Source organism: Ctenopharyngodon idella, chromosome 18, assembly GCF_019924925.1.
Source record: "Ctenopharyngodon idella isolate HZGC_01 chromosome 18, HZGC01, whole genome shotgun sequence".
NCBI lineage: Eukaryota > Metazoa > Chordata > Actinopteri > Cypriniformes > Xenocyprididae > Ctenopharyngodon > Ctenopharyngodon idella.
This window is the reverse complement of record NC_067237.1, coordinates 36704783-36720047: the sequence shown is the minus strand read 5'-3', so window position 1 is coordinate 36720047 and position 15265 is coordinate 36704783. Positions and strand designations below refer to the sequence as shown.

The 15265-nt window shown below is 35.8% G+C and overlaps 1 protein-coding gene across 1 annotated transcript in view; it reads left to right on the top strand.

Moving 5' to 3' along the window:
* Positions 1-15265, top strand: part of LOC127500238 (uncharacterized) — a 298033-nt gene that overhangs the window by 13724 nt on the left and 269044 nt on the right. Inside the window, exons 12-20 of the mRNA XM_051871231.1 lie at positions 8-178; positions 382-555; positions 777-947; positions 1968-2141; positions 2246-2416; positions 12414-12587; positions 12759-12935; positions 13075-13245; positions 13515-13685. Of these exons, the coding sequence (XP_051727191.1) occupies positions 8-178; positions 382-555; positions 777-947; positions 1968-2141; positions 2246-2416; positions 12414-12587; positions 12759-12935; positions 13075-13245; positions 13515-13685 (1554 nt within the window). The remainder of the gene's footprint in view (positions 1-7; positions 179-381; positions 556-776; positions 948-1967; positions 2142-2245; positions 2417-12413; positions 12588-12758; positions 12936-13074; positions 13246-13514; positions 13686-15265) is intronic.

The window sequence follows — 15265 nt, the reverse complement described above, 5'->3', positions numbered from 1 at the left end:
TCTGCAGGTTTTTGGGTCCTGAAGCAGATAAAGCCTGCCAGTATGTGAGAGGAATTGTGGGTAAAAACCCGTTACTCCTGAGAGAGCTGAATCTGAGTGGACGTAAACTAGGAGACACACAAGTGAATCAGATCGCTGCTCTACTGCAGGACAAACACTGTACAGTCAACACACTGATGTGAGTATTTTACATTGTTTTATACTTTACAAAAAAATTGATATTACATTTTTAAAGTCTAATAAAAGACTGTCATTGCTCTTTAAAGTTTTTGAGGATTGAGATTAGTTGATCTTTCATATAAATCTTTCTGTTACTGTATTGTGAATTGTGGCTGAAATAAACTGAAGAATGTTTCCTGTCTTTGTTTTCTTTCTCTTCAGGATGAATAATAACAGTATTACAGCAGAAGGTTGTGCTGCTCTGACTTCAGCGCTTAATTCAAACCCTTCAAACCTAATAGAGCTGGATCTGAGTGGAAATAAACTAGGAGACTCAGGAATTGAGAAGATCTGTCTTCTGTTGAAAAATACACAATGCAGATTAGAGAAACTGAAGTGTGTATTTTCATTTATATACTTTTCTGCATGGTTATGTACATTTATTAAGGTTTATTTAATTTGATTAACTGAAAAAAAATCTGACTGAAAAAAGACTAGATGCCAAAATTTCAGTTTTACTACTTCTTAAATTTACATTATGACTAATATTCGATAATCTCCACAAAGAATAAATACTTTTTTTTTAACAACTCTATTTTTTTCTTTTTTTTCTCTAGACTTTCAGACTGCAGTATCAGTGAAGAAGGTTATAAAGCTCTGGCTTCAGCTCTGAGATCAAACTCTTCACACCTGATAGAGCTGGATCTCACAGGAAATGATCCTGGACAATCAGGAGTGAAGGAGCTCAATGATTTACTACAGAATGACTCCTGTAAATTAACCATCAGGTGATTAAAACCTTTAAATATTTAACAAAACTTTTAAATACTTTTAAATACCCTGAAACCATCCTGCAACAAAACAATAATCAGTTGATTTTCATGTCTTGTATTGATCCATTGTTTATTAATCACATAATACAGCAGATAAAAATTGCCAAGATTATACATTTGTTTTCATTAACAGCATTATCACTTACTGCACTTCCGCTGCACTGATGAAAACGGTACAGATATTATATTTCCCTAAACAGTAAAACTTGCTAATTTTGTCAATAAATTAAGCAGTTTATTTCTACAAATGCAATTAACATAAAAAATCACATAATATCCAGTAAACTTTTTATATACGTTCTTTTTTGGTCGTCACACACACACACACACACACACAAAAAACATATGTGCAGCCTTAATTAAGAATTTGTTTATGGTTATAAAGCTAAAACTTGAAAGGAATGCTTTAAAAACAAATTCCAAACTCTAGGAACAACTGAAAACCAAACCAAATGGAACATACTAGAGTTGGGAATCATTTGAATTTTACAAATTGCAGTTCCGATTCTGCTTATCAATTCCTAGTTTCGATTCCAATAAGGTGTGTGTATATATATATATATATATATATATATATATATATATATAATTTATATTTATATATTTATATATTCAGATATTCAGGTACATAAACTGTATTCAAATATAAGATATGCATTACAAATTCAGTTACAAAAGTTATTCAGTCAGCTTGAATGGTTTAAAATCACATTAAAATCCACAGAAAGGAATTTATAAGAATTAAAATTTTCTTACAATTATTTGATTCCTGACCTGAATTGGAATTAATTTTCGATTCACAACCCTACATCACACTCGTGCACTAACTATGAAAACGTACTAATGGGAATGGTCTATATTTTTTTTCTGTATTTGATTAATAACCACTCATACCTATAAGCAGAATGGGAGCAGCAAAAGGTATACAATTATAACAAGATTATCTAATCTAAACTTGTTGTTGTCTTGCTGTAGGTTTTTGAAAAGTCCTGCTGCGCAGAAAGCATGCGAGTATCTCACTAAAGTTCTGGGTAAAAGTCCATTATTACTGACAGAACTGGATCTGAGTGAAGATAAAGTAGGAGATCTGGGTGGAGAAAAGCTTTCTGATCTTTTGATGGACTCTCATAGCAAAGTCGTGAAAATCAAGTGAGTAAATATGATTTTATACTTTCTAACTCATATGAAGATCTGTTGGTCTGATGTGTGTTGAAAATGTACGGAATAATAAATAATGCTGTTTTTGTATTTAGGCTGAATAATTGTGAGCTGACAGAGAAAAGCTGTTCAGTTCTAGCTACTGTTCTCTCCTCCAAAACCATCCTGAAAGAGCTGAACCTGAACAACAGCCGTCTGCTGGACTCAGGAGTCAGAAAGATCTGTGGGGGACTGAAGAATGCTGTGTGTGAGCTGGAGATACTCAAGTGAGTATATTTCTCCATAAACTGCTGTTCATTCAGAATGACATGAATTTTTTTCTCTTTTATGGAGAGGTGTTATTTTTTCCATTTCAATATATCCACCTTTTTCACGGAATGCTATATTACCCATTATGCTTTGCGCGTGCGCGTAGGGAGGATGCTCAAGACTTCCGGTTCGCAACTTGATGCATTTAGTCAGTTAGGCGTTAAAGTTACTTGAACATCTCTGAAATGAAGGTTGTTGTAATCTGTTTTACTTCATTTTAATGTCCATAATGTCAACAAGCGATGGCAACATTAGTTCGCGGTGGCAGCACGGGCAAGACTATTTAACAAAGACCATAAACAACATAACTTTGTCTGTTCCTCATCCTACGAAGTTGACCAGTGCCACCTCCTGGATTGATGATATGAAACAATGGCCAGCAGTCGCATATGTTGACATATTCAATTATCTTGTTTTGTCTGAGGGTGTAGACGGCGAGGAGCTAAGAAATTATAAAAGCACGGAAGCATACAATTACCTACACAGTAATAAAATTGGACGAATTCTTTGTCACAATCATCAGCAGTTCACGTTCCTAAAAGCGGAGGTAGAGCCGTGTCAGGCTTTAAATAAACCCAATCACATCGCGTGGGTTATGTTACAAAATAACGGAGTAGTGGAAACTGCTGGATGCTCCTGCGTAGCTGGCCCTGGTAGGTCTTTTAGCCATGCTGCTGCTGTGTTGTGGAAGGTGGGTATTTACAGTGGGTACGGAAAGTATTCAGACCCCCTTAAATTTTTCACTCTTTGTTATATTGCAGCCATTTGCTAAAATCATTTAAGTTCATTTTTTTTTCCTCATTAATGTACACACAGCACCCCATATTGACAGAAAAACACAGAATTGTTGACATTTTTGCAGATTTATTAAAAAAGAAAAACTGAAATATCACATGGTCCTAAGTATTCAGACCCTTTGCTCAGTATTTAGTAGAAGCACCCTTTTGATCTAATACAGCCATGAGTCTTTTTGGGAAAGATGCAACAAGTTTTTCACACCTGGATTTGGGGATCCTCTGCCATTCCTCCTTGCAGATCCTCTCCAGTTCTGTCAGGTTGGATGGTAAACATTGGTGGACAGCCATTTTTAGGTCTCTCCAGAGATGCTCAATTGGGTTTAAGTCAGGGCTCTGGCTGGGCCATTCAAGAACAGTCACGGAGTTGTTGTGAAGCCACTCCTTCGTTATTTTAGCTGTGTGCTTAGGGTCATTGTCTTGTTGGAAGGTAAACCTTCGGCCCAGTCTGAGGTCCTGAGCACTCTGGAGAAGGTTTTCGTCCAGGATATCCCTGTACTTGGCCGCATTCATCTTTCCCTCGATTGCAACCAGTCGTCCTGTCCCTGCAGCTGAAAAACACCCCCACAGCATGATGCTGCCACCACCATGCTTCACTGTTGGGGCTGTATTGGACAGGTGATGAGCAGTGCCTGGTTTTCTCCACACATACCGCTTAGAATTAAGGCCAAAAAGTTCTATCTTGGTCTCATCAGACCAGAGAATCTTATTTCTCACCATCTTGGAGTCCTCCATGCGGGCTTTCATGTGTCTTGCACTGAGGAGAGGCTTCCGTCGGGCCACTCTGCCATAAAGCCCCGACTGGTGGAGGGCTGCAGTGATGGTTGACTTTCTACAACTTTCTCCCATCTCCCGACTGCATCTCTGGAGCTCAGCCACAGTGATCTTTGGGTTCTTCTTTACCTCTCTCACCAAGGCTCTTCTCCCCCGATAGCTCAGTTTGGCCGGACGGCCAGCTCTAGGAAGGGTTCTGGTCGTCCCAAACGTCTTCCATTTAAGGATTATGGAGGCCACTGTGTTCTTAGGAACCTTAAGTGCAGCAGAAATTTTTTTGTAACCTTGGCCAGATCTGTTCCTTGCCACAATTCTGTCTCTGAGCTCTTCAGGCAGTTCCTTTGACCTCATGATTCTCATTTGCTCTGACATGCACTGTGAGCTGTAAGGTCTTATATAGACAGGTGTGTGGCTTTCCTAATCAAGTCCAATCAGTATAATCAAACACAGCTGGACTCAAATGAAGGTGTAGAACCATCTCAAGGATGATCAGAAGAAATGGACAGCACCTGAGTTAAATATATGAGTGTCACAGCAAAGGGTCTGAATACTTAGGACCATGTGATATTTCAGTTTTTCTTTTTTAATAAATCTGCAAAAATGTCAACAATTCTGTGTTTTTCTGTCAATATGGGGTGCTGTGTGTACATTAATGAGGAAGAAAAAATGAACTTAAATGATTTTAGCAAATGGCTGCAATATAACAAAGAGTGAAAAATTTAAGGGGGTCTGAATACTTTCCGTACCCACTGTATAAATAGAACAACACTGCTTAGTGTGGCAAAACGTATAGCAAATAGATTTAAATAGTCTGTGCTGCGTGATAATTTTTTAACAGCAATTTTTAACCAATAATATATATATTTTTTTTTGGTTTATAATAAATAAACCAAAAACATAAAAATGTTTCATGTGCTAATGGTGATGTACTGTGCAATAAGTAACAAAGTAAATAAAGTAGACAGTATGTTCTGATTTTTGAAAGGTGCAGAATGCAGTGGCCAGTGGTATGACAGGGTTTCTTGCACTGATGAGAAGCATAGATGGAATGCAGGGACCAGAAGAAATCTTGAACAGAAAAGAATCAGTCAGATAACATTTAAACATCACAAAGCTGAAGATGTATATGCTGTGTCATCTGCAAGGGAGGGAAAAAGGTTACCATCTACACCAAGCTATGGCACACATCATGACTTCAGGGAGAGAGTCAGTTCTTCAGACACAAAACCACTTTTTGAACTAAAAAATAGTCTTTTGGAAAAGTGCTACAATGTGTCAGAGCAGACAGATGACACTGGGAGCTTAGAACTCCACCAGCCACATGGAGAGACTTTGACTTGCAGTAAATGTGAAGCATTTTACAACAAATACATAGAAATGAACAGTGACCAGGCAGCTGAATTGGATATTCAAACACAAAATCAGAGTTTGTCAGAGGTCTGGCATAGTGCAAGACAGATAAGGATCACTGCTAGTTCAGCTAAAGGTGTACCAGTATGAGTAACAACAAATCCTGATAAGTTCATGAGAGAGCATCTCTTCCCTACCTTTCGGGGTAATGCGGCTACGAAGTATAGGAGTGAGAACGAGGCAATAGCTCGAAACCTTCTTGTAGAAAAAGGTCTGCAGGTGTCCCTCTCAGGTACCAGGGTCAGCCTGACAGAGCCATGGCTGTCTGCAAGCCCTGATGGCATAATAAATGGTATGGAACTTCTGGAAGTAAAATGCCCTATCCCTAAGAACGACACCACCTCATTAGCAGACCATTTCACTAAGAGTAATGGTGACATCAAAGTGGTAGATGGGAAGCCTGAATTACAGAGGAATGGAGCCAGGGGCTACTACAGACAGATACAATTAGGCATGTTTTGTACTGGGCTGAGAATGGCAAAACTACTTGTCTGGTCTCCAAAGGAACACATTCTGATAAATGTACCATATGATGCAGAGTATTTAACAGAGCAGGTTACTCGTCTCAGAGGCTTTTACTTCTCTGTAATGCTTCCTAGAGTAGTGGATGAATTTATTGCTGGACGACTCAAACTGAATGACAAATACCTAAATATTGTCAAAAAACCTGAAACTACTGATACAAACAAAGACTAACAAGAGATGTTTTTTAAAGTGTACAGTTCCTGACATGTAAGAGAAAAAAAAAGTTCTGGCAATCTGTCAAGGCAAGTTTTCAAAATTTTGGAATTATTTGATATTTCCTTGTTTACAGGTTTTGCACTTGGTATGTTTTGTATTGAATTTTTTTTTAGACTAATTTAAAAATTTTATGTACAAAGTACCCAAAAATATATATACTGAGAGATTTTTTTTTAGAATTAAAAATGTCAAGTATTGTGATTAAATACATATGTACAAATTTCACCACATGCAACAGTCTGAGCATTAATTATCTGCTTCACGGATCAGGTCACCATGCAAATTTACTAAAGCTGCACATATACGGAGAATTTTATCAATCTTTGGCATAAGAGTGATAGGCAAGGTTTGAGACAACACCTTGTACACTTTCAGTCTCCTAATTGCACGTTCAACGTGTATCCTTACATTTGCAATCCTGCGACTGCATGTGACTTTTTCTTCTGTCAGCTGTGTTTTGTTGGCAAAGTGAGGAATTATCAAGTTGACTTGTCTTTCATACAAGTCTCTGATCAAAAAACCCCTATCCACCATCACTTAATCTCCCAGTTTAAAGTATTCAAGAATACCAGAGTCACACGTGATAAATTTGTTACTACAGCGGCCCCCATATGCTGCTGATATAAACATTACTAGACCACAAGGTGCAATAGCCACTAAATATTTGATAGTATTGCAAGCATAGTAGTGGCTGTACGATTCAGACCTTGAGTCCTGGTTCCTTGGCTTTTGGATTTCACTTTCACTGCAGTCTAAGATACAGGTAACATTGGGATAATACTGCTTAAATGCCTCTGGTGTTGTGGCCCTTATAGTTTCTTTGGGGAGCCATGGTATCAGATCCTTCAAGACTACAGCCATGGTGTCAATCCAAAAAGAAATTATCCTGCTCACTTGACTCACTGATATACAAAATCGAATGGCTAGGTCTTCTATCAAAAGGTTTAATTTCAGCTTCATTAGTGTGAGCAAGATTTGCTGTTCAACTTCAATCTGGTATGACACATTTGCATGGGGACGCAGAACAGCTACAAGGGTATGAAATGTGTGGAGTGGGAGCCCGGTGTACAGATTTGAGTCAGAGTCGTTCCTCAGAGTAGGAGGCTTGAATGTATCACACTGTGTTGACTGGTTTACATAAGTTACACGGTGTTCTCTTTTAGTATAACAATGCTCCTCAAAGATGTGGTCTTCCCATTGTGTTCCAACACAGGCAAAGTTCTTAGATGTACAGCTGTGGTCATCAACATTTGATTGCATGGGACTGGGGGGAGATGTAAGACCCTCTTCTCCAGGCCTCCCTTCATCCATTTCAATGTGCTCTTGGCAAACACCAGCTCCTGTAAAAACAGAAAAGGCATTATATATTGCAACTTACATTAGCTGGGTCATTATATGGAACAGGGTGATTTGTATTTCAAAAAGAGTAATTTTTACAAAAAAATGTTTAAAGTTCATAAATAAATACATTTTTAGAATATAGTCATGCAGAATTTTAGTTTAGCACTTATACACTTTTAAATAGCATGTATAATAGACTAAATGCTGACTTTTCCCCCAGTTAACATATTGAAGTGCTGAAGGAAAGGCTGGTTTCTTAAAGATGTTTAAGCACACATAAGCCTATATCATATAAGCCTATATCTATATCATAAGCCGTGTTTCGATTAATTCTGCTGACCTAGTAGCACGTTAGCCTTGTAAATAACGTTAGTGAATAGACTCACCTTGGTCCGGACAAGTTCGTCGTCTTCTCTTCTTTCTTAATGGACGATCATATCCAAGCCAAAGTTCAGGATAAGGATTTTCCGTTGTTGGTTGTCTGTCCACAAAGTGGAATGAGCATACATGGATGTTACGTGGCGGGAATTTCAAATTAAGTGCAGCGAGCCATTGTCTTTTGCCCTCGTCGTCGGTTGGCATCTTGTGCAATTTAAATGGTTTTGGACATTTACATTCCACTTTTGTTGTTGGCTTGTGATCGAAACACTCATCTTCCAGAAGTTTTTTGAGCTTTCTGTAGCTGTTGTGACAACCTTTAACAGCACAAATTCTCCCAGAACCTCCACTATTCGCCATCACTAGGAACGTCGTCTAGCTGATGACAATTACTAAACGGAAGTTCAGAGCATCCTACCGGAAGTAATTCGCCGATATGGCGCCCCCCACAGAGAAGTGAGGAAAAAGGTGGATAGATAACTGTCCGACCAGTAAGATTCACACTTTGTTAACATGCCCATAGCAGTTTCTGTTATATATAACACACTGCCTTGGTGGCTCACTGACTCTTTTACTAAGTGATATTGAATAGCAGGGGAGGAATTTGGAACAGGGTTTGGAGACTGATATTAAGCAGTCCTGTTTTTTTTTTTTTTTTTTTTTTTTTTTTTTGATAAATACCATTCAATAAAAAAAAATAAAAAAAATAAAAAGTGAATAGGATTGGTTAAATAGGATGAACTTTTTGAATACATGCAAATACTTTTTTTCACAGGTGGAGTTTTTGCACACAAGTGGTTGTATGGGGTATGGGGCTTAGAGGCTGTCATGTGTGACTGTGTAAATAGCATGCCTGTCTTTAATGCAGTTATCCACAGAATAAAGATGAGAATCACAGGGAAAATACATTCACTTAACCACGACAAGATCAGTCAAAGAACTGAACCAAACAGGGAGTTTAAATACACACTGGAACTAAAGGGCTGTTTACATGACAAAATTTTCAACTGAAAACGGAAAACTTTTTATGCATTTCAGGGCTCTACGCTAACAGTTTTCTTTAGGAGCACTTTCTGATCAATAACAGACATTAACTTTCCCATTACAGGGCAATATTACTTAAATACTTAAAATTAATTTCCAGGGGCATTTTTACTATTATAAGAGAATTTTTTTCTAAACTTATTAAATGTATGCATCTTATTTAGTCAATTTATTAAATAAAAATAGAAAAAAAATTAAATGTTAAACAATAAATTCAGTTAGAACAATAACATCCAATCAGACTGTTACCAATCAAAAGAAATCATCAAAAAAAATCTATCTTTGCACTGCAGAAGTGGCTCAGAAGCTCAATCTGAAGTGGTACTATTCAGACACATTTACATAGACTGTTTAATGCAGCTCATTGGTAAATATAATGTTTTGAATTTAGAAATATGTAAAAAAAAATAAAAAAAAATGTCATTTTAAAAGTTTGATATTTTTAGTAGAAACAGTCTATGTAAAGTGTAAATATGAAAATAAATGTAAATATGAAAATAAAACCACCACTAGGTGTCAAAACGCAGATTCATTCAGAAATCACCGTTGCTTGGAGATATGCAACAGCTCTGGGCTAGATTTCCCGATAACGTGGTCTCTAAAGGTATGCTCTATATTCTAGCGGAGTCCCCAGTGTGAGTTTAAGGTGACCGTTATTTTAGAACATTATTTTAGAACGTATTAATTCATTGGAAATGCGTCATGAATCTGACAGATATGTAGGTATCCTTTTTTATTCAAAATCTTCACAATCTTGTTAACTATATCATGAATTTTATGTTATATTCCGATTGTAAAGTATGTGGAAGTGAATGTGTTTTGTCGCGCAAGTTTGCATTGCAATAGCTGTCGGATTTATGAAATTTTCCCCGAAATACATAAAAGTATGAGGCCGGTGAACTGGGAGAAGCAGAGTAAACTTTATCATTTCATACACAATGTGTATCTGATATAAATAAAATACTTTGTCAAATTATATAATTGAAATGGTTATTAGTGCAGCTTCAGACGTGTGTATGGAATATGGAATATGCGCTGAGTGTCTCTGTCTCTGGCTCAGCGCTAGACTTGTGCCGATATTCGGTAATGCGATATATCGCGATAATGAATATGCATGATATTGTTATCGCAGGCATTTCAAAATACAGTAAATTATTTATTACCAATTATTAAAATTTTTATAATGCATTTAAGAATACTTTTCCCATCAACAGTATAAAATGCACAACACTGCTGTATGCCTCGTCAAAAGAACACGCGCTCAGATGTAAACAAGCCCAACGTGCATGAGAAGCACATGGCGGAACGAGTGAAGGAGACGTGCTGAATGAAAGTGCGCGTTCACTCTCTGACAGCAGGGGGCGCTGATGGAACAGCAGAATGCAGCGGTTACCCCGGAAACCCCGTAAACAAGCCAACTGGGCTAGTGAAGTTTTTAAAATGCCTTAAACAGCCATTCATTTTTTTGTAATCTTAATGTTGTTCATCACAGCACCAAATACTTAATACTTAAAGACTTGGTAGGCTATTTATTTTTAAACTTAAACATTTTTATATTTTAATCTGGACTACAACATGCCCTAATGATTAGAAATGTTCTGATTATTTGTTATTGTTCAGTAAAACTTTGAGACATACAGCTTCATTGGTTAACATGTTAATTCATTATTACCAAACTGACAATGAAAAATACTTATAAATCATTAATTATTCTTAGTTAATATTAATTTCTTAGTTACTGTTTAATAACATTACTAAAATAAAAAAAACTTATTTAATGGACCTGAGATAAAACTAACAATGATCAGTTGTATTTCTTCACTAACATTAACAAAAAATAATACTTTCTGTAACAAATGTAGCTATTGCTAAATCTTAGTTAATGCATTAAATAATGAGACCTTATTGTAAAGTGTTACCTGTTGTTCTTTATAGCCTAATTCTTTTGCACTTTAATCTGTTTGAAAATTTGACTTTATATATTTTTTGTGTATTGTATTATTGTATTTAAACATTGAGGTTTTTTTTTTTTTTTTTTGTTATTACAAAAATAGTTCTTAAACCTGTTATACTATGACAGCACTTTTTTTTTTTTTTTTGCAACTTATTTCAATATCGTGATAATACCGTATACCATGATAAAAGCTTCGGCAATTATCGCAACATGAAAATTTGATACCATCACATGCCTACTCAGTGCCAAAGCACAATTGAATTTAGCAGTGAATCTTTGCATTTTATTCTTTGCCATTATCCTAATTGAACATTGTGTGTATTACAACTTAGGAATTATATTCGTATAGACTGTTGACATTGATAAGGTATAGCTAAGAGTGGTCCAGACCAACCTTACGAAAGTATGACTTACAGATGTACACTTAATTAAGAACTTTTGGGAAACACATATTAACTTTAAGGTACAGCTTAAGGTATAATTTAAGAATGACACAGAGTTAAGAAGGTTTCGGGAAATCCAGCCCTGGGTGTGGCTTTGTTTGAAACTAAAAAATGTTGAAAATTCATATAAAAAAAAAAGAAAAAGAAAAAAAGAAAATGTAAATATTAGTATAAAATAATTGTAATTTTATTTAATACTATTTTTTATTTCAAAATATAATAGTATTATCACACTATTATTTTGTTTATTATTTTATTAAAAAACTAACTAAAGTGTAATAATGCTATTATTAACTGTTTTATTTTTTTTAATAGTTATATTTAAAGGGTCACACTAACTGCAGTGTGAGCACCAAACTGAATCGCCAGATGCTCTTATGAGAACCAGACTGAAAAACTTATGTGCACCCCTGTTTATTAAGCACATATTAATGCGTTATTCTGCATAACCATATTCTACATCCTTTAATCCTCCCACATGTCTAAACTTAACAAGTACCTTGCTAACTATTAATAAGCAGTAATTAGGGGTTTATTGAGGCAAAGTCATAGTTCATAGTTAAAGGTGAGAATTGGACCCTAAACTAAAGTGTGACCATTTTTCCTATTGTACTAAACTCGTATTGAACTGTCAGCCCTAAACTGAGGTACTTACCAAACTGTGACTTCTGTGTACTGTTACACCCTTAATACTTAGTTATTTTAATTTGGGGTTGGGCTTTTTCCATTTTTCGCTTTGGTGCAGACTTTTTTTTTTTTTTTTTTTGACATTTGTCTTGGCGTGAGCAGGCCTTTATAGTAACTTTACAGCGTCATCTGTATCCCTAAGTAAATATTAATGAAAACGAAATAATACATGTTTAGGCTACTATAACTATAATAACCTAAATTTAGAACAAACTCAAACCAACCATAAGTAACAATAACAGATTCCTGATGACCATTAAATAATTAATATTTCACATTAATAGCAGAATAAAACTGTGGCATATCTGATAAGTTAAGCTGTTGTGTGATTTAGTCATATTTGTTGATTTGCAATGTTAATTTAAATTTGTGTTTTTATTTTCTGTAGACTTTCAGACTGCAGTATCACAGAAGAAGGTTATAAAGCTCTGGCCTCAGCTCTGAGATCAAACCCTTCTCACCTGATAGAGCTGGATCTCACAGGAAATGATCCTGGACAATCAGGAGTGAAGGAGCTCGATGATTTACTACAGGATCAGAACTGTCAACTCAAGACACTGAGGTCAGTGTTCTTAAAATAATAATGTTCAACGGTCCTAAAACCATTTTAGGTGGATGAGAATTAAACTGCAAAAACAATTATAAAAGCTTTGAAATGACTGAAGCCCTTTCACAACATTGTGAACATAAATCACTATAGCGGGTAATGTCAGCGTACTTCTACTTTGTCCAGGTTGTTACAAAGTCCTGATGCAGAAAAAGCCTGTAAATATCTGACTGATGATCTTCACATTAAAAACCCGTTACTCCAGAGAGAGCTGAATCTGAGTGGATGTGAACTAGGAGACACACGAGTGAATCAGATCGCTGCTCTACTGAAGGATAAACACTGTAAACTCAACACACTGACGTGAGTATTGTGTTCATATATTATTGTAGATTTAAAGCATCTTAAAAATTTCTGGTGACAAAAATTAAATTTTCAGTAATCATGTTGGCATCAAGTACTTTGTATTTGTAAATTCTCCCTCTTCTGTTTATCATTTTAGGCTGCGTGATTGTGGTCTAACAGAGGAAAGCTGTTCAGCTCTCGCTACAGTCCTGATATCAAACTCCAGTCTGAAAGAGCTTGACATCAGCAACAATAATCTGCAGGATTCAGGAGTGAAGAAACTCCAGAACGCATTAGAAAATACAAACTGCACACTGGAGAAACTCAGGTGAGCTCAATCAACTATTGTTTGTTTTAATAACATTTCTTTAGTTCAAAGTTAAAGGGGTCGTAAACTGAGAATTACATTTTTTTTTTTAAATTTTTTAAAAATATGTTGTAAATTTCAGAGCTCAAAACTTCCTTATCAGTCCAAAAACAGCTTTTATTGAAACCAAGCTCAAAAAAGGACTCGTTTTAGATTTTGTCACATTACATAGTAGTGCAATAAAATCCCTTTGCAATGTTAATTTAAATTTGTGTTTTTATTTTCTCTAGACTTTCAGACTGCAGTATCAGAGAAGAAGGTTATAAAGCTCTGGCTTCAGCTCTGAGATCAAACCCTTCACACCTGATAGAGCTGGATCTCACAGGAAATGATCCTGGACAATCAGGAGTGAAGGAGCTTGATGATGTACTACAGGATCAGAACTGTCAGAAGACACTGAGGTGAAATAATATTACATGAAATATATGTGTGTGAATTATTCATAGAAACATTATTTCACCAACTTTGATACAATAAATTGTTTAAATTATTGTATTAAAATTATTTCAAGGTAAATTAAACGAAAACTGATTACACTAAGTTTAGTTGAATTTAAACCTGTTTCATCTTCTCTTCTGCAGGTTCTTGGGTCATGATGCTGATGAAGCCTGTCAGTATGTGAAAGGAATTGTGGGTAAAAATCCCTTATTCCAGAGAGAGCTGAATCTGATTGCATGAACATAAACTTGACTTTAAAATAGTAAAGCAGTTCGCTGCTCTACTGCAGGATAAACATTGTCAGCTCAACAAACTTCAGTGAGTATTTTATGCAAGTTTCAAATTTAAACTTTGCATTGAAGTATCGAACCCACTTTAAATTAACAGTCATCAGCTACTATGTACTGACATTTTAATTTCTTATTTAATACAGTGCTCTTATTGCAGGAGTGGAGCTTGGCCACCCCCGCTCACAATTGATGTTTCTGTCTAATTTTTCTTGACAAGAATATTGTTTATTTGGAAGTAGAACTGTCTCTCTATGACAACAACGCATGTGAGACATTTCAGAAGTGCCTCAGCAAAGTTGAAGTGCGGTTCGGTTAGGACAGAAAGGGTTATGTCAGCAGTTCATTGATGGTGAAGTTGCAATTCTATGAATGAAATGGAGAGAAGTGCTTTTTATGGGCTTTATGTATCTTTCCTTCCTGCACCTGGATTGTCTCTAAAGTCCATTGGACTGGCTAATGTCAGCAGGGGAAGAAAAGTTGATATCGGGGAGAGCAGACATCTTGGAGCCTGCTTGGACATTTGTTGGTTATGGTCTTGGGGATACTGTGAACTATTTGTTAAATAACAAATAATTGTGTGTCTGATTGGTCCAGCCATTAGTTATATATAATTCAATGAAGGTTAACTAATCTTTTAACTATGTAGTTATCTGCATGTCTCTGAGGATGCAGTGATGGTGGTTGAGAACCAGAATCAAGCTGAGTGAACAAATTGAACTTTAGCAATAATGTGAGCTCCTTTTTCTGTTAATGCACTGTGTTCCAAATTCTTGTAGGATTTCATTAAAATAAATATTCAGATTTTAGTTTTTTAAAGAAAGTTTTTATTTTATTCCTCATATCTTTTTAGTTTACTGGTATCAATCTCAGGCATGTTTGTTTAATAGTTTTGTAGTAGTTTGCCACATCTTCTTAGGTAAATGGAAAAATTACTTAAAGAGGTTGATCCACATTATTAAGCAGTCCTCATGCAATATGCAGAGGAAGAAATATGTTTCTGAAGATAAAAAGCATGAAATGGAAGGAATGTTTCTGTAAAAAAAAATAATTGTATTAAAAGGCCAGCAAAATAAATAAATAAATAAATAAATAAACGGGTGTTTGAAGCTACTGGAGTCTCTGGAGTTCTAAGAATCTCACCTTGCAGACTGGCAGTTGTGCATAAAGCTGCATTGAAGCCACTTATAACTTACAAACGACAATAATACAAGCAGAAGCAATAAACACCATCATTGCTGTTCATTAAAAAAGGT